This window comes from Emys orbicularis, chromosome 22 (assembly GCF_028017835.1).
Source record: "Emys orbicularis isolate rEmyOrb1 chromosome 22, rEmyOrb1.hap1, whole genome shotgun sequence".
In the NCBI taxonomy this organism is placed as follows: domain Eukaryota; kingdom Metazoa; phylum Chordata; order Testudines; family Emydidae; genus Emys; species Emys orbicularis.
In genome coordinates this window covers 22,677,201-22,698,449 of record NC_088704.1, presented here as the reverse complement: position 1 = coordinate 22,698,449, position 21,249 = coordinate 22,677,201, and the positions used below count along the sequence as shown (strand labels likewise).

The 21,249-nt window shown below is 38.2% G+C and overlaps 1 protein-coding gene across 1 annotated transcript in view; it reads right to left on the bottom strand.

Moving 5' to 3' along the window:
* CAMTA1 (calmodulin binding transcription activator 1) overlaps positions 1–21,249 on the bottom strand; it is a 929,563-nt gene that overhangs the window by 887,631 nt on the left and 20,683 nt on the right. The window contains exon 2 of the mRNA XM_065421212.1: positions 5,054–5,172. Within this exon, the coding sequence (XP_065277284.1) occupies positions 5,054–5,172 (119 nt within the window). The remainder of the gene's footprint in view (positions 1–5,053; positions 5,173–21,249) is intronic.

Here is a 21,249-nt window from a genome sequence, read left to right as displayed (position 1 = left end):
TTCTCATTGTTCTCAGGAGATTACAGAGCTGATTTAGTTTGTGTAGTCAAAATACTCCAGCCCTGTAAGTACTGGCTGTTGTACAACTATGTAAAAGGTTTTATAACACTAGCCAACTTGCTGTTTCCACAAACTACACATAACAAGGAACAATCATGCTTTTCATTAAGTTTGAGTTAAAAGGCATAATTGAGTTGCATCAAAGACGGTAAAAAATACCTCATATCTTGCAGACACTCTGAAGCATACTTTTGTTTTGTCAGTGTTTCAGCATCTTGACTAAATCCCATTTAAGAATATTGCCTACCCCAAGATTATTATGAATGTTAAGTTACAATGGGATAGATTCGGTCGCTCCCACTCATACTTGACTCTGAAAGTAGTTATATGTAGCACTGTGGTTATAGCTAAGGTTCAGTGAGAGTCGGCCTACATGACTTTTTGTATATTAAAACACGGACATTACAAATATCAAGTCTACATTAGATCTGTGTTTAATCTGATGCATATTAATCAGGGCTTTCTTTTTTCCAATTCCCCAAACAACAACTTTTCTATGGATTTTCCATACCTATATATTTATTGTGAACCCAGAAAATGTAGCTTAAAAGCATTTAAAATCTCTTGGCAAATTATGTAGCAACAGGTGATTTGACTAATATAACGAAATATTACAAAACACAAGACACTAAATTCAGAAAGACCTACAAAAATAAGCAGCTGAAAGCTGACTAACAAAGACTGGCGCAGCATTCACAGGATTTTGGCTTTAACAGCTGGTTATGCGGAGTAGGTGGTCACGAGTACTCTTATTTTTCAGGGTCAGGAAGTACCCTAGGAATCTCAAATTAAAAACAGAACAAAATGGTCTTTGTCCCGAAAAACTCACAATCTAAACAGGCAGCCATTTTTAGTAACTTCTTAGAGGCCAAAACACAACTACAAAAGTTGCTTAACACCATCAATTATTGCCTCTATGCTTTTCAAACATTAGAAGAATACCAAAATACTCTTGGTGCACTCTGAAGATGCATTCGAAGTAGTGGGTATTCACCCACGAAAGCTCATGCTCCAATACGTCTGTTAGTCTATAAGGTGCCACAGGACTCTTTGCTGCTCTGAAGATATTGTCTCCCAGATTACCTGGTTTTAAGAGTTCAATAATTCTCTCTCACTTTCTATACATAAATAAATGCTCAAAATATAACCACAGTTTAAGTTTTACACTAATTCATATCCATTCTAAACTGACTAATGCATTAAAAGAACAGCAAAATAATTCTGAATTGAATATGTTGAAGAAAAATGATGTTAAGTATCATAACTACATCTATCTAGCTATCAAGGAAACAAAAATCTATTCTTTCAAATGGTGTCACCTTAAAAGTCCTCTGGGCCAACTGAAAAATTAAATGGTAAATGTTTCTCAATTGAGCTATGATATCTTGACACTCAAATGATGTGTTTTGAATGTTGTGGAAAAACTTCTTGAAGAAAGATCAGGAATCATTTTATGTTATTCAAAAACAGAAAACTGCCCTGAGCTGGTGCGAGAGCTGGTGCTCAGAGTTATTTTAATCCATAGTCCTAGGAGCATCTCCTGAACGCTGCTGTTCCTGTGGAAGGAGGAGGAGTTTCTAGGCCAACCATTTTGGAAATAAATATACTCCAAAACAGAACTTCAGGTAAAATTTTAGACCATCACAACTTTAAACCTCCTTTTCTGATTTCTTCCAGACTTCTCAAAAAAGTTATCAAAGGATGACACAATGTTGAAGTTTCAGGATTTTATTGTATGAAAAAATGGGTCTTATAATGGGAAAATAGCTTCAGTTTTAATTGTGGAGGGACTATCTTTCCAGAAAAGCACATCTACAAAAACATCAGTTTGAAGGGGAAAACATTGCTTCTTTGTATAGTAAAAACAAGAGGAACAGAAATTCTACTTCACAAATATTAATAGTCAAAAACAATGCTATTCAAATCCAGTTTCACACAATCATTTTCTAAAAAATAGTTATGATGTTGGGCTTAACTGAGAATTCATATGAAATCCCACTTTTACCATCCCAAACAGCAATGTATATACAGTGTCTCAGTATCTCAAAAATGTAAAGCCATAATTAAATGGGTTGGCTAAACTGATGATTTTACAATCTCTAGTAAAAAAAATTAGAATTTACAAGGAACACTTTCTTCACCATGAAATATAAGAACACCATGAAGTTGATTTAAAAATAGATGAGATTTTGATGAGCAAATATATTTCCATCATTTTAGTTAAAACTGAATCATCTGAAATCAAATCTCAATAAAAAATTTTAAGCATTTTAAAATGCCCCACTTCTCTAACTGCTTATTGCATTTTTTGCAAAACCCCAGTTTTAAAAAAACCTGTTTGTCTATGTACTGAACATTAAATAGCTGAGAAACTGTGTTTTGCTCTTTAAAATTAAGTTAAATATCCCCAAAGTAGTTTTGCAGGAGTACAAAAAATACAGTTACAGAGTCAGGAGAAGATAATCTACAATAGACTAAAGTAATCTTTGGTTGTGTCAAGTACTTGTCAATTCACAATGTTCTCTCAATAACAGTAATTTTATACAATGATATGGAATCAAGGTTTGGTGACAGAATCAGTTAATCTTAAACAAGAAATATAATAATGTCGAAGTTTACTTAATTCAGAATAAGAACCACAGTCATGGAGAAAGGGACAAGATCCCCACTTTCACTGTTTTCATATCCTACTGATTTTATTATTCACAGTATATAATTTTGTGCATCTACACCAATATTTAAGACTGTGTTCTGCTGAAGAAAATTTAATGCTGCTAAACTTAACTTAGGCAGAAGATTCTCTTCTCTTGGTACACAGGCCAGGCCACTATGACCACCCATAAAGGTCAACCCTTTAAATACATTCACAGATAAATTGAAAGCAGTACAATATACACTGAAATTAATGGAAACCACGAGCCTTAATCCAAGGGCAGGATTAGTCCCTTGGCCGCTGCCAGTGAATCTCATCCTTACATCACTTGTGATGGTCTACAGTAATAACTTTTCAGAGGTAACAAAGGTACAGATGACAGTGTCAAGGTCCACATCCAAAAGACTAAGCTAAACTGATTCTCCACAGACAATGTAGTGCTGAGAAGATTATCATAATCACTTACAGTAATTGTAGCTAAAATTAATTTTATTGACAAATAGTTTAAGACATACTTGCATCAATTATACCACGACAAGTACTATTAAAAGATTTGAACACAGCTCCAACAGTGACTGACACATACCCCACATTCAGACGATACTCTCAAACTCTTCTCCTAGCCTATTATACCTCGTGAGCACCAGAAAGACAAATCATATTCCACACACCTTCTAGTTCACCCCATATTCAATCATTTCCCCCTCAAACTTGACTACTGGGTAATTTTACCCAGAATTCCTATAGCTATAGATGCTATCTGCATGAGATATTATAATTAAAGTTTACAATTTATGTGCACAAATGACAGCATTATGTGAAGATTTTTGTGATAGTCTTGTATGAATGACGTGACACGAAAAAACAAAGTTTACACTTTTTAATGGCTTTGTCATCCAGAGAAGTGTCTGAAATCACCAAGCTCGTTCAAGATAAAATACTGTTCTATTGTTCCGGCCATGTTAAAGAGTTGTACTTGCCTAAATATTTCTCTAAAACCAGCATCTTTTAAAACCATAGGAATTGCTACTAATTCATGCTTTGTTGCAAATATAAATGCTATCACAGAAGAAAGTCAATTAAAAAAGAAAAACCTAATGACTAAGTTGCAAATTACAGCCCAATTCATGTGAGACAACACATATGTAAGCATGATACTGAGCACTGCTCTAGAAATGTTTTAATTTTTGATGGCAATTAAAAAATAAAAACCCTGACCTAATTAATCTCATTACAATATTTTGTAAATTACAATTTGCAAGATCAAATTTAGATTTGAGACAAAAAGCGATAACACGTTTCCAACTTTGCTAAACAGATTTTTACAAATTAAGATTTTTGTTTTTGTGCTTGAGTGACCACCTGCTGTCATGTACATTTTGTCGGTACATTTTTAGTTAAAACCTTTTGAAATCTGATGCAAATAATTGATTACAGTGATAGACAAATTTTAATTACGGTATCCACTAAAATATTTGGGCTTTTTTCCCCCACAACTTATTATTTCTTATAAAACAACTTTCCATAAATATGACAGGTATTATTTGAATAAACAATTCATATCTAAAACTATATTGAGGGTACCAAGATATAACTTGCACCCTTACTGCCTAAGAGATTCAATAGGCAATGGTTTACACACAAACAGACTGCACTTTACGTTTCAATTTGTACCCCTAAACAACTGAATATTAATGGAATGAGTACATTTCTTGTCTTGACAACAACCACAAAAATCCTGTTATGGTTAACAAGAGTTACACAGGCACAGTCAGAGAATCACCTCCTGCTTTCTTTTTAGAACTGGACTGCAGGTCTGAAATACTTTATTAGTTGCATCCTCTGCTCTTAAGGGTTTCTCAGTAGTTGCTAAGCTAGCTAAGTCTCAAATCCATTTTGCAAGGAGGAATAAGTATTGCTTTACTGCTAGGAAGTCTATCATTATCCATTTTAACAGTAATTTCACATTTTCAAAACAATACTGTTTAGTACAGTACCAAAGCCATATCTTCATTAAGTCCTGACAACAGTAAGAACATTTAAATCAGACACATGTCGAGTTTAACTATGCCTTTGAGAAACACTGCAACATATACAAACAGAACAGACTCCTACCAAATTAGTCTGCATGCTCATTCTGTCTTTTTGAAACTAGCACAGTTCAAAGCTCATTAAATAACATAAGCATCTCAGAAAGTGAGTCAGCTTCTGTTAGATACCAAAGGTCATGGGTTTCCATATTAACAATTTCACCTACAATATTTCCTGAGTTTTCTTGAGCAAGAAAACAGCCAATAAGCACCAAGAAAAGTGCTATCAAAAGAAAAAAAAAATAGCTACCTCATTAGTGTTCCAGCGGTGCCTCTCTTTTGGTAAACTTGAACATTTTGGTAGACATTCAAGCAGCTTCTTCGGTAAAAAGATTTTTACATGACTGCCATTGCTGTTCCCATGATCATCTAGAAGGAAAAGAATACATATGATACATCTAACATGAGGGGGGAAATTGTTATAGTAAAATCAAATTAACAAGACCTGAAAAATCCACTAGCCTACTTGCCACTGAGGAGCAGGTAGCTTTCCATGGCAAGTGGCAGTAGGAAAACCAATAAACTTTGGGAGAATTTAAGATTTCATTTTAAAAACATCAAATATCTATCCCTTATGATCACAAAAGGTAACGTTCTGAATGCTAACTGAATATAAACTGAAGCAATGCCAGCTTTCTAAGGCCTGGTATCCATTAGAATTGTGGCAATATAGCAATGTTGCTTGGGGTATCATTTCTGGCAACATTTTTATAGCAGCAAAAAACTGCTTTTGCTGGTATAGTGAGAGAAACAAGATGCAGAGCTTGAAAGCTTGTCTCTTTCACCAACATAAATTGGTCCAATAAAAGATATTATCTCAACACATGCGTCTGACGAAGTGGGCATTCACCCACGAAAGCTTATGCTCCAATACATCTGTTAGTCTATAAGGTGCCACAGGACTCTTTGTCGCTATCTCAAACAGTCTTTCTAATATCCTGGGACTGACGTGGCTTCAACACACTGCATATTTGCTGGTATAGATTATTTCACTCAGAGAAGTTATATAAGCTACACTGGGAAAAGCACTTTTTTGCCAGTATAAACTGCATCTACACTAGGAGGATTTGCCAGTTTGGTTTTCTGGCAAACCTCTTCTAGTATATACCTGGCCTAAATCTGCAGACATCCTGAGTATCTCTTCAGCTACTGAAACAGCTTTGCCAAGCTGCAGCAGAGTAGAAATCCCAGTACTATTAACATTTTCATGGTTATCTATTTTCAATAGCATCTAAAGGCTCCAATAAGGATCCAAACTCAGTGTACACAATGCAAGAGTCTGTCTTTAGATTGTCTTTAAGTTTGAGACTAACAGGGGAGCAAGATACTGCATCAGTCAAGTGCTCTGGACAATAACAGGCACAAGTTTTGTTAGTTCTAGCTCACCCCACCCACTTCTCTTCTAGATGGTGTACAGAGTGAGAATAGTCAAAATATGTATAATTTTATATATTTTATGTATGTTTTTATATACTGTATGTACCTTTTAAACAAACATCAACTTCCCAACAGCCTTTGGCTCATAAGTATATGGTCAATTTCTCAGACCCCACGTTTATAAAATACTAGATTTGTGTTTCAAATATCAGTCCATTTTATTTTCATAACATAGAAGCCAACATGATGTTAGAAGTCATTTTCAAAGTGTTTATAGAGGTTCTCAATTATTTTTCAATCACATACCCACTCAACATTTTTGTATGTTTTTAACCTCGGAGGCCACCCCCACACAATAGCTGAAAAGATACTCATGCTGCCCTTGCGCAACCCCCACCCCGCCGAGACTCACTTCCTCCAGGAGGTCCTCAGACACTAACCTGCATGTTTGTTGTAGCCTTGTGACCCCGTGAGCAGTACTGTGAACTGGGACATGGTGTTGCAACATCACTCACCCAAATTTGGGCCAACTAACTGGACCTCCCGAGTCCCCACCAATAGAAAGTTACACACACACATGGCTGAGAACCTATGGTATAGTAATGTACAGCTACAGTAACCAATACCAAGGAAAATGAGAAATACAGGATTAGGAGGATTTTAAAATCACTTTGGAAAGCAGAACCTGGGTGCAAGCTAGTAGCTGAATAGCCCAAGTATTTTTAAGGTTTGATTGTGCTCTCTTATGTGAAGTACAACAATATGCATCCTGTTAGATCAACTGCTCATGCAAGCACAGCAGATTATTTTATACGATATGCAGTGATGCGTGTGACAGACACGAGCTGTTCTGTAATAGTTTATGACTACTGCGTGTTGGCCAGGTTATTGGGATGTTTACTACATAACTATAGCGGGTTAAATCACCAGGACTTTTGGGAAAACAAGCAGGAAGGAGGAAATGACTCAAGCTATGCCATCCCCTAGTAAACAATTTAGAGTGGTTAAAAGACAATGCCTGAGCTGATTCTACCTCATGACTCCAGTCAAGGTGCAAAACCTGTTTTGCACACAGGGCAGTGCTGGGAACTGAGAACAATAAAAGAACTCAGACTGGATAAAAAGACACTCTTTTCCAGAGGGAGATTAATTGCTGTCAGGAAATTGTTCAGGCTGACACCCAAGACCCACTACTGTCTCTCAAATTAGACCATCACAGGGTGGTAGGGCTTTAGGTAAGAGACATGCATGTAGATAGAGAGAAAAGGATTTTAAAACTATGCTATATTCCTATTGTTAAGATTAAACAATTCTTTGATGCAAGGCTGTCTGGTAGGGTTGCCAACTCTGATTGAAGCTATTCCAGGAGATTCTCCCTCCTCCCCCCGTGACGACAATGTCATTTTCTCTAAATATCCTATTTAAATATCCTCCCGGATTGCTTTCAATAGTCGCCGGGAGATCGATGCCAATTCCGGGACACTCCAGGCCAATCCTGGAGGGTTGGTAACCCTACTGTCTGGTCATTATACTTAACACTGGTCATAGACTCTCAAAAGGGAAGAACTGCAGGTGTCAAATCCAGTTGGCCCTGCTGAGTAAGCACAGTCAATACACAGTATAGTGGGGCCAATGCAAGAGTGGGAAAACAGAGAAATTCCAGCTCTTAGAGAGCTGAAGGCATAAGGCCAGATACCTGAGAGGGTGCAGTCAGAGAGACCAAAGAATAGAGAATGTGCAACTAGGCCTGCAATCAGGACAAAGTGCAACTGAGAGAGCAAACTAGATCCACTGGATCTTTTGATTTTAATTAGATCTCATGATAAACTCCACAACAAACGTCTACTCTAATGGGTTGTATTCATGCCATTAGCAACCATGTACATAAACTGCTGATCTTCAGGAGTAACACAGCAGCTCTTATGGCCCTTTCAGGGTAACATATTTGAGTGCAACTCTTAGCATAAATATTGGTTTCACTTTGGGTTTTGCTCTTTTCTACAAGAAATTGGATGGTACTGGTTCATGCTGTAATGTCAAAGCCAAAACAGGAAAGAATTTTCCCAGTCTGATATTATTCCAGGATCCAGTACTTGCTACCCTATGTCTTCTGCGATCTTATTTAATGCAGTTTTCTGTACAAATTCTCTTGTACCAATTTCCTTGGAAAAGGATATAGCCAAAATTATTGGAATTCTTAAGAACCTACAAAATATAAAATGAGAGAATAAATTCTTTAAATACTTGAAGTTTTCCTTGGTGAACAACCAATCTCTCAAGACTGAAAAAAGTTTCTGGTGAAACTGACTTCTGTAAATAGTGATCTGAGAGGGGCAAAGTTTGGCAGGGTACTAATTCAACTTGCTGCTTTGGAACTATGCAACGACTAGGTACAAATACTTGATAGGCCTCAGATCCTAACACTTCAAATCCACATACTTAAAAACAAAGTGTTTCTCCTCATATTATACTCTGTAAATGGAGATCAAATGGGGCCTACCAACTATGCACCCCCCAGATTTAAATTAAAAGGGGTCTTGGTGACAGGGCACTTTCAGACCAGGGCCCTTGACTCTACAGGCACACTGCAGAGCTAAAGCTTATTTTCACATGTTTTTGTTTGAGGGAATATTAGAAAGGGTCTAAAGTTAATTCTCCTTTTCAGTAATGGAGTAAGAGAAAAAGTTAGAATCTATTTAATAAGCCAGGCTCTAAAATTGCTTTTTTGAATATTGCATATGCACTGGGTGATCTGATAAGCACGCTTTAAACCAAAATAAAGTTTAAGAACAACTAATAATTAGGTACACATTCACAACTCCAAAAATGGCTAAAGCCAACCTTAAAACCACCCAGCCAGACCATTTCAAAGTAATCAGCAGCATGGAAGAAGTAGCTGCCATCCTGCTTTACCACACTGACTACTAATGAAAAATCCATCTCAGGGTAGGGCCTAAAAATGGTCCAACCATCCAAATAATAATACTGTTGCATGAGATGACACCCAGAGTTGATGACCTCCAAAGCAGATTTAATCTTGTTGAATGGTAAGTTTAATCAAATGACACTGAAGAAACAAAAAATAGTGTGTTACTTTAATGATACGTACATGCTTCCTCACCTCTCCTAAGCTCAATATTCATTCGCTAAATGAGGTCACCTTTTAGCATTCTCCACTCCTATTACCTTAGTATTTATTATCCTGTGATCTAAAGAAAACACTTTTTTAAGCCATCAAGATGCCTCACAGTAGCAGAAGCTAGACAGCAGTTCTAAGCATAGCAGATGCCACATAATGAAAAAATTCTTCGCATCTGATTGATAATGGAAATCTCACCCATTCACCTTTGACAAGAACTGTGATGAAGTTAACATGAAATTGATGGCAAAAGGCATTCTGTGCCACACAGAGTAAGCTCCTATAATAAGGTTAAAGTGGTTTGTTATCCCATAAATACAATGGAAAACTTGCCCTAGCAGATCATGTTTCTTTTCTGAATAAGATGTACCTACTATGATAATAGCAAGAGGGAGAAGGAAAAAAAAAAAAAAAAGCTTTTCCTTGTGATAATCTCCCTCTAAATTCTATGGGGTTTATCCACCCCTTGAGATACTAATTGACAAACAATAATCAAAGTCACATGCACAAGTACTGAAAATTAAGGCCTTGAACCTATAAATGCTTAAGCAGGTATGTAACTTTACCTACAGGAATAGTCCTATTAACTTCAATGGGACTATTCATGTACTTAAAGTTAAATACGTGCATAAGCGTTTGCAGTATCAGGAACAAAAATTGTATCTGTACTACAAACTTGGTGACATAAAATATTTGTCACTTCAAAACAAAATTTCTTCAGCATTAATACATTAACAAAGTTAGTCACTTGTTTTAAAAATATACATAGGCCAAAAGTCTCAAAAAATAGGAGCCTCAAGTTAGATTTCCTAAGCTCATATTTAGGTACATATGGGTGGGATTTTCAAAAGGATGTAATGGGACTTGTGCTCCTAAATCACTTGACTTCAATCTGCAAATCCTGAGAAGTATATCCCCTACTTGAAGCATTTCAGCTTTCATGACTTGTGAAAGTTCAATGTATATCAGAAGGTGATACTGGTTGCAAAATCAGCACAGGCAATTTGCTTATCACTTTTGTTTGAATACGTGCAGTTGTCTTTTTCAGCACAGAAGAGCATTTTAAGAGTGAAATGTCTTACTAGGAAAAAAAATCTATGTAAAATCTGAAACTCTACTAACAATTAGTAAATTAAACAAATGAGTACAAAACCATAGCAATTTAAGAGTATAAAATGGGAAGTAAAGAACTAAGAACTGACTGGGGGAAACACTGTTGCAGAGAAGCCCAAGAAAAATAGTCAGGTCTGGCAGGAAAGAACAGGAAATGCTGGGAATGAGCTGAGTGATTGGTGGATCTTGCCCACATTCTCAGAGTCTAACTGATCACCATATGAGTAGTCGGGAAGGAATTTTCCCCCAGGTCAGATTGACAGAGACCCTGGTGGTTTTTCACTTCCTCTGCACCATGGGACAAGGGTCACTTGCAGGTTTAAACTAGTGTAAATGGTGAATTCTCTGTAACTTGAAGTCTTTAAACCATGATTTGAGGACTTTAGTAACTCAGCCAAAGATTAGGGGTCTACCACATGAGTGAGTGGGTGAGGTTCTGTGGTCTGCAACGTGCAGGTGTCAGACTAGATGATCACGATGATCCATTCTGACTTTAGTAAGAGTATCTGAGAAAGAATATACATTGCAATTTTAAACCTAACCAGTGTCCCTTAAGTGTCTTGCCACAAGATGTCAGATCATGTTAGTATTAGAGTCAAGTGAGTCTAATATTTATTTAATTTTCTTTCTTGATATAGGAATTAGATACAGTGCTCCTGTCAGATAATTTCTAAGTTATCTTAAAAAAAAATTAGTTTTCAGTTGCCTAAGTAGCCCCTGGAATCATGGTTAAAGATCCCCCTCCCCAAAATCTGAAATGGCGCCCCTATGGGCCGGCACAGAATTTGCCCCCATGCACAGCCCCATTGGCTTGACTGGAGGTGCCCCCCGCCCAAATATACAAGTCAAACTACGCTGTTAGTACTCTGAGAAGAGGGGACTGGAAAGGGGAGAGTTTGGGACAAGGCCTTTCAGCTACAGGCCAGGTAATTCAAAGAGATTATTTTCTAGCCCAAAGTACATTTTGAAGTAAAAAAAAATACAATCCGATTACTTGCTGCAGCAACAAAATTTGGTTTAATTTCAAAAGGACAATGTCCTCTTTCTAATACTGTGTTACAACCATGCAGTTGCAAATTAGCTAATGCTGTCACAGCTAGGCAGTTTAATTTGTGAAATGCATGAAAGCAGAAAACACGTTACTTTGTCCGTAGGAAGTTCCTATTTCCAGACCTCTTCATAAAATGAAACATGAGATCCAACAGTTTGCCACCTCATTTAACAAAATTTACCACATTCACTAAACATCATTTCAGTTTTACAGATTTTTAAAATACTCTATAATTTGCAGAAAACATCCTTAACTTGGGCTCAAAATATATTTACACCCGTGAAATATATAAGACTTTTAGAAAGGAAATTGCAAAATATCGAAAGATGTGGTGAATGTGGAGCTGCTATTTTATATAGCAATTCTGATCTGTAATAATTACCGCATGTGACCTGATTAGCAAGATAGTCACTGTATAGCTACACTGGGCTTTCTGTACAAATGTATTGGTTTAGCTTAATAGGGAGCTGTTGGAAAAACAAACAGAAAGGCAACTCAATAGCTCTAAATAAGAGTCTCCCAACAAACCTTTGGGGACAATTACAAGACAATGGCTTAGTGAAGATGCTATTTCTAGGCCCCAGCCAAAGCCAAAGCCACAATTGTTTTTCCAAGCCTGGGAGCATAGTAATGGACACTGACTGGGTAAAAGGTCTCTCTAGAGAGGGAGTGGGGGCAGTTGTCAATTTGTGGAGGAAACAGACTGATACGGACACAGAGACATGTCCTGCAATAGTGTCTGAATCAGCTGGGGCCTTCCCCAAGTTTCCAGGGGGATGATAAGCCTTAGGTAAAACAGGAATAATTATAGACTTATTTTCTCTGAAATGCTTTAATATTAAACAAACAATACTTTGCTTTAAGAAAGCCTTTTGGTCACTGGATGCCACTGGTTATAACTCCTGAGGAACAGAACTGCAGGTTCTGAAGTCAGATCTACCGATGTAACCAGTTAGTAGCAGGGTATTGCAGCCCAATGCCTGGTCTGAGAATAGGAGAATCACACTATTCCTACCCAAAAGAGGTGATTGCCTGCAGGCCTGAATGGGGGTGCACTCAGGGAGAGCAGAAGGGGTCAGAGGTGCAACTAGCCCAATAACTAACAAAAAGATCTCAACAATTCATATAGAAAGCTAGATTTATTACAGTGCTTACTGCCTGGTCCACTGAATACACTGTAGCTAGACAAATTTATGCAGGGTAAAAAACCTTGTACTTTATTATGACAAAGTAGATTTGGAATCTGGGACAGATGATGGTATCACAAAGGGAACTGAAGCTTAAAGAGTTGTGGAGATCACCATTGTGACTCAAGTTTCCTTTCAGGCAAAGCTGCAGAAGAAACTGATTTTTATGCTTGATACAGCCACTCAATTTATGGGTGCCAGATTCACCAGACTACAGCAATCTCCATTCACATATGATCAATATTATCTCTCCACACAATGGTCTATTGATAAAAGGCAAAATTAACTTTTCTACCTATAAAATTTTGATTTCTTCTAGTATGTATCCACACTCAATTAAAGAATATTTCTGTTCAACCTAGGAGAATGATGCCAGAGTTCAGTGAAATGAACAGAAAAAGGCTAGTGTGAAGTGATCAATCCCTTGTTGTCCAGTCCAACCATCTGGCAGTCAGAGGCTATGGGGCATCCAGAGCATGGGTTTGTACCTGGACCATCTTGTCTAATAGCCATTGATGGACCTATCCTCCAAAAACTTATCCAATTCTTTTAAAAATCTACTTATAGTTTTGGCCTTCGCAACATCCCCTGCAAACAAGTTCCACATGTTGACTCTGTGTTGTGTGAAGTAGTACTTCCTTTTGCGTTTTAAACCTGCTGCCTATTAATTTCATTGGGTGACCCTGGTTCCTGTGTTATGTGAAGGAGTAAATAACACTTCCCTATTCACTTTCTCCACTCCATTCAAGATTTTATAGACCTCTATCATAACCCCCTTTAGTCAGCTTTTTCCAAGCTAAATAGTCCCAGTCTTTTTAGTCTCTCTCTCTCATATAAGCATAAGAACAGCCATAAAGGGTCAGACTAAAGGTCCATCTAGCCCAGTATCCTGTCTTCCGACAGCGGCCAATGCCAGGTGCCCCAGAGGGAATGAACAGAACAGGTAATGATCAAGTGATCCATCCCCCGTCACTCATTCCCAGCTTCTGGCAAACAGAGGCTAGGGACACGATTCTTGCCCATCCTGGCTAACAGCCATTGATGGACCTATCCTCTATGAATTTATCTAGGTTTTTTGAACCCTGTTATAGTCTTGTCCTTCACAACATCCTCTGGCAAGGAGTTCCACATGTTGACTGTGTGTTGTATGAAAAAAATACTTCCTTTTGTTTGTTTTAAACCTGCTGCCTATTAATTTCATTTGGTTACCCCTAGTTCTTCTGTTATGAGAAGGAGTAAATAACACTTCCTTATTTACTTTCTCCACACCAGTCATGATTTTATAGACCTCTATATGCAAGCTATACCGTACCCATAATCATTTTTGTTTCCCTTCTCTGTACCTTTTCCATTTCTAATATATTTTTAAGATGGGGCAACCAGAACTGCATGCAGTACTCAATGTGTAACCATACCATGAATTTATAGAGTGGCATTATGATATTTACTGCCTTATTATCTATCCCTTGCCTAACAATTTCTAAGATGGTTAGCTTTCTTGACTGCCGCTGCACATTAAGTGGATGTCTTCAGAGAACTATGCACAATGACTCCAAGATCTCTTCTTGAGTGGTAACAACTAATTTAGAACCCATCACTTTTGTATGTATAATTGGGATTATGTTTTCCAATATGCGTTAAATGCATTATTTTGCATTTATCAACACTGAATTTCATCTGCCATTTTGTTGCCCAGTCATCCAGTTTTATGAGATCCCTTTGTAATTCTTTGCAGTCTGCTTTGGACTACAAGACATGAGAGTATCTAGTTAATTAAGCCTAGGTTCTAGAATGAGTGTTATGATTTTATTTTATATAACCATATATTTCCAAATTTTCTACTTGCTATTACTTGAATCTCTGTGCTCTATTAAATAAATTTATACTTGATTTCACTATAAATATACCTAAGAGTAGGTTAAGTGGAGCAGTGACCTCAGGTGGAACTGGTAAGACTGGCTGTACTGTTTCTTTCAGAGCAATGGATCTGTGAATACAGCAAGTGCCCAGTGGATCAGGGGCTGGACAATCCGAGGAGATGCTCGGAGGGCCCAAGGGTTGGTGTGTGCCTATTGCTAACCTGTAAAGAGAGAACATTGCCTGCATAGGCCTAGAGGGGAATGCTTGTATTGCCCGTAGCCAATGGAGTTGGGGAGCTGACCCCTGGCAAGCACAGACAAGGCTTCCTCATAGTAAGGGCAGATGGTAGTGCACTGCCTCACTGCTCTCGGTCCCCCTGAGGAGCATCACATCTGCCATGTCTGACATTAGAGCTCTGCACTGGGACTAGGGTCCCGGAGGACCCATTGCTAGAATAGCAGGAGCGGGATTAAAGAAGGGTCCTCGCAGAGCTCTATCTGACATGACGTTTGACTAGTTTATATGCAAGTAGATGAAGTCACATATTGTTACGGTTTTAGATTTTGTACCTCTGATCTCCCTCAATATTGTGCATTCACTATCCTGATTCAGAAACTGGTACTTACACCCTATCAGATTTTTATTCTTATGATTTGAAATTTATAACTAAAGATTCTACTGCATGATCCTCTTCTCTTAGAATCTACAAAATATTTTAAGTACAATGTTACTTCCCCATATTTATGACCTGATCTGTTCTTCCTCTACAATTTACACCCAGGTATTATAGCCTTCCACTGACACACTGATTTGTGTCATTTCACCACGTTTCAGAATTCTTGCATTAAATAATAATTAAATTGTATAATATTTAATAATTGCTACTGAAGGAAATGCCTACTGGATAGAGCACCAGACTGGGACTCGGGAGACCTGGATTCTTTCCTGGCTCTGCCACTGGCCTGCTGGGTGACCTCAGGCAAATCACTTCACCTCTCTGGGTCTCAGTTTCTCCAGCTGTAAAATGGAGATGACGACGATAACCTCTTTTGTGAAGTGCATTGAAAACTACTAATGAAAAGTGCTATATAAAACGTAGGTATTTTTTAAAAAACTGCCTGGCTACCAAATATTCTAAATCCTCCCACTGAAATATCAATAGATGATTCATCTTTTCCAAAATAAAACCATAACCCTATAAATAAGGGATATAAATCAGGAACTAAGTGGAACAATAATATAGTTTTTGGACTAAACCACAAATATGCAATTTCTAATTAACTTGATTTATATACATACACTATACCCAATTAACATACTTAAACAAAATGTGATTTTTCTAAAAGTGAGAGGAATGTGACTCAATAATACCCAAAGTTCAGGCTTAATTTCTAGCACAATAAGTGCATCCTAGAGAGGATAATTTACTTCTTGTAGGACTGAAAATTCCTCCACAGTTTAAAAGTAAATAAAGTCACAATACCACCATGCCACTAACACTCAGCACTAGCAAACATCAGTACAGTAGAACCTCAGAGTTACAAACACCTTGCTAATGGAAGTTGTTTGTAACTCCAAAATGTTTCTTACTCTGAACAAAACGTTATGGCTGTTCTTTCAAAAGTTTACAAATGAACATTGACTTAATACAGCTTTGAAACTTTACTATGGAGAAGAAAAATGCTGCTTTTAACCATCTTAATTTAAACAAAACAAGCAGAGAAACAATTTCCTTGCCTTGTCAATTTTTTTTTAAACTTTCCCTTAATTTTTTTAGTAGTTTACATTTAACAGAATACTGTACAGTGTTTGCCTTGGGGGGGGGGGGGGGGGAGGGTGGCTCTGCTGCTACCTGATTACGTACTTCTGGTTCCAAATGCTCTGTTCATACTTCTGGTGTTCATAACGCTGAGGTTCTACTGTACTACTACACCTGTGCATAAGCACATTGCGATAGCAATAAAGAACCACATTAAGAATATAAGAACGACCATACTTGGCCAGACAAAAGGTCCATCTAGCCCAGTATCCTGTCTTCTGCGCGTGGCCAATCCAGATGCCTCAGAGGGAATAAACAGAACAGGTAATCAAGTGATCCATCCCCTATCGCCCATTCCCAGCTTCTGGCAAACAGAGGCCAGGGACACCATCCCTGCCCATCCTGGCTAATAGCCATTGATGGACCTATCCTCCATGAACTTATTTAGTTCTTTTCTGAACCCTGTTATAGTCTTGGTCTTCACAACATCCTCTGGCAAGGATTCCACAGGTTGACTGTGCATTGTGTGGAAAAAATACTTTTGTTTGTTTTAAACCTGCTGCCTAGTAATTTCATTTGGTGACCCCTAGTTTGTGTGTTATGAGAAGGAGTAAATAACACTTCCTTATTTACTTTCTCCACACCATGATTTTATAGACCTATATCATATCCGCCCTTAGTCATCTCTTTTCCAAGCAGAAAAGTCCCAGTTTTATTAATCTCTCCTCATAAGGCAGCCATTCCATATCCCTAATAATTTTTGTTGCCCTTTTCTGAACTTTTTCCCAAGTCCAATATATCTTTTTTGAGATGGGGCAACCACATCTGCACGCAGTATTCAAGATGTGGGTGTACCATGGATTTATACAGAGGCAATATATTTTCTGTCTTATTATCAATCCCTTTCTTAATGATTCCCAACACTCGGTTCGCTTTTTTGACTGCCGCTGCACATTGAGTGGATGTTTTCAGAGAACTATATACAATGACTCCAAGAACTCTTTCTTGAGTGGTAACAGCTAATTTAGACCCCCATCATTTTATATGTATAACTGGGATTATGTTTTCCAATGTGCATTACTTTACATTTATCAACATTGAATTTCATCTGCCATTTTGTTGGCCAGTCACCCAGTTTTGTAAGATCCTTTTGTAGATCTTCACAGTCTGCTTGGGACTTAGCTATCTTGAGTAGTTTTGTATCATCTGCAAATGTTGCCACCTCACTGTTTACCCCTTTTTCCAGATCATTTATGTTGAATAGGACTTGTCCCAGTACAGACCCCTGGGGGACACCACTATTTACCTCTCTCCATTCCTACCCTTTGTTTCCTATCTTTTAACCGGTTACCAATCCATGAGAGGACCTTCCCTCTTATCCCATGACAGCTTACTTTGCTTAAGAGCAGTGGTTCTCTAACTTTTGTACTGGTGTCCCCTTTCACATGGCAAGCCTCTGAGTGCAACCCCCCTTATAAATTAAAAACACTTTTTTACATATTTAACACCATTATAAATGCTGGAGGCAAAGCGGGACTTGGGGTGGAGGCTCACAGCTTGTGACCCCCTCGCAACCTCCTGAGAGGTCCCAACCCCCAGTTTGAGAAACCCTGCTTAAGAGCCTTTTGTGAGGGACCTTGTCAAAGGCTTTCTGAAAATCTAAGTACACTATATCCACTGGATCCCCCTTGTCCAAATGCTTGTTGACCCTCTCTAGTAGAATGGTGAGGTATGATTTCCCTTTACAAAAACCATAGAATCATAGAACTGGAAGGGACCTTGTGAGGTTATCTAGTCCAGTCCCCTGCACCCATGGCAGGACTAAGTATTATCTAGACCAGGGGTTCTCAAACTGGGGGTTGGGACCCCCCCAGGGGGTCATGAGGTTATTACATGGGGGGGTCATGAGCTGTCAGCTTCCAACCCAAACCCGGGTCTTTGGCGGAAATTCGGCGGCGGGTCCTTCACTCGCTCCGGGACCCGCCGCCAAAGTGCCCCGAAGACGCGGAGCGGAAGGACCCCCGCCGCCAAATGCTCAGAGGAGGAGCGCTGCCGCCTAGGGCGGCAAAAACCCTGGCGCCGCTCTGGTATACTGTTGACTCATATTTAGCTTGTGGTCCACTGTGACCCCCAGATCCCTTTCCGCAGTACTCCCATTAGGCAGTCATTTCTCATTTTGTATGTGTGCAACTGACTGTTGAGTTTTCCCCAACGAATTATGTTCATCTGTGTCTGACAATTTTGTTCTTTACTATAGTTTCAACCATTTTACATGGTACTGACATCAGGCTTACTGGCCTGTAATTGTCAGGATCACCTCTGGAGCCCTTTTTAAAAAGTGGCATCACATTAGCTATCCTCCAGTTATTTGGTACAGAAGCTGATTTAAATGATAGGTTACACACTACAGTTAGTAGTTGTGCAATTTCACATTTGAGTTCCTTCACAATTCTTGGGTGAAAACCATCCGGTCCTGGTGACTTATTACTGTTTACAGATTTATCAATTTGTTCCAAAACCTCAATGACACCTCGAGCTGGGATAGTTCCTCAGATTTGTCACCTAAAAAGAATGGCTCAGGTTTGGAATTTCCCTCACATCCTCAGCCGTGAAGACCGATGCAAAGAATTAATTTTGTTTCTCTGCAATGGCCTTATCGTCCTTGAGTGCTCCTTTAGCATCTCGATCTTCCAGTGGCCCCACTGGATGTTTAGTAGGCTTCCCGCTTCTGATGTACTTAAAAAAAAATTTGCTATTACTTTTTAAGTCTTTGGCTAGCTATTCTTCAAATTCTTTTTTGGCCTTCCTAATTATATTTTTACACGTCATTTGCCAGAGTTTATGCTCCTTTCTATTTTCCTCACTAGGATTTAACTTCCACTTTTTAAAGGATGCCTTTTTGTCTCTCATTGCTTCTTTTATTTTGTTGTTTAGCCACAGTGGTACTTTTTTGGTTCTCTTACTGTTTTTTAATTTGGGGTATACATTTAAGTTGAGCTACTATTATGGTGTTTTTTAAAAGTTTCCATGCAGCTTACAGGGATTTCACTTTTGGCGCTGTACCTTTTAATTTGTTTAACTAACCTCCTAATTTTTGTGTAGTCTCCCTTTTTGAAATTAAATGCTACAAGTGTTTGGCTGCTGTGGTGTTTTCCCTGCCACAGAGATGTTAAATTTAATTATATTATGGATTACCAAGCGATCCAGCTATAATCACTTCTTGGACCAGATCTCGTGCTCCATTTAGGATTAAATCAAGAATTGCCTCTCCTCTTGTGGGCTCCAGGACCAGCTGCTTCAAGAAGCAGTCAATTAAGGTGTCAAGAAACTTTCTCTCTGCATCCCATCCTGAGGTAAAAAAAAAATATATTTTTCCCCCCCCTGCTGGTCCCCCACCCTGTATACAAAGATATTTGGAGGAGCTGCTGTTTTCTCCACCCTTTATCAGAGCTATATGAAGACTTATGAAGCACCCCCCGAGATCAGCTCTTGCTGTTGGGGGCTATCCCATGGATCACTGGGTCTCAGGTTGCTGCTGCCAGCATTCAGTGTTATCATACCTAGTTTCTCAGGAGCATTGTAGCACCAGGATTCTAGTGCTGACAGCTAGCTAAAAGGTAGCACCAAAAAAATGCACCTCTGTTGCACCTGAAGAAACTAAGATATGTAAAATACTTTTAGTCATAAAGTACTATTTTAAATTGCATAACAACTTTTAATGGCAGCAACACAGAACTGTACTGTTATTAAAAAGTGTCAGACTCATGATGGATTAATATTCGAGGAGAACATAGTGAAGAGTAGTGACTAACTGCTCAGGCAAATATTTTTCATTCATTTACAATCAAATATCTTGGCATTGCAAACTTTCTAACAAAATTTTTTTGCTGTTCTAATTTAAAACTCAAATACCAGACAATTTATTAAATATGAAATTGCTACTGATACATTCAACACTTCTATACTGCTTTACATCTTCAAAATTCTTCACAAATGTTAACTCAAGCGAAACACCACTAGTATGAAGCAAGCATATATCCCCCTTTTTACAGATTAGGAAATGAGACACAAGTGAGTGATCAGCCCAAATTCAGAGTTCATGGCACGGAGAGAATTCCCAGAGTGAGGGTTAAGCTTCACCAGACAATCTTGCCCCATACAGCATGTGTTCATACTGTCTTCATATTTTTTCCAGTCAGGGATATGATTTTTTACTCCAGCCAACCCTCCCAGTATTAGATGCAGTTATACTGACAAAGTTTTGTTGCTGCCTAGTATAGACCTGGCCACAGCTCAAAAACCTTTCTAAGACACAAACAGCCTCTATAGAAAACTAAGAAAATATACTAAAATAAAACAGCCTACAAGTTCTTGTTATGATTCAATAAGAAAATCAGCACATTTGAATTCTATAAACAATCTTCGTTCAAAAAAATTTGTTAGTGAGACAAAAGCCCAAGTGAAACTAATATGAAGTTCATAGAAAGTTCTGTATTAATTATACACCGTAAACCCTTTGCAATTTTATGGGCTTGTTCATGCTCCTTGCACTTCATCCTCCCAAGGGAGGCAACATGGACCATAAAACTTTAAAGCACACAATAGCAAATCACAATGAGCCTCTCTCCTACCATCCCCCCCCCCCCAACACATCTTTTTTACTGTTCTTAAATTGTCTGTGATCCAGAAGGTGGATATGGAACTCTAGACAATTTAACTGCCAGAGTTTTATCAGTGCAATGTGTAATTTCAGAATACAAAAATGGGTGGATATGTGTTGATCAACTCCTGATTTGCCTACAGTTCTATACTATACAAACAAACAAGATAAGCCTATAAAACTCACAAATATATCAGTTTTATAAACCTAATTTTCAACTAGTAATAAATAAAATTTAAAGAAGATCAGTTTCCAAACTGCACCTCAGCATGAAGGCAAAAGGAGTGAAAATTTTGCAAA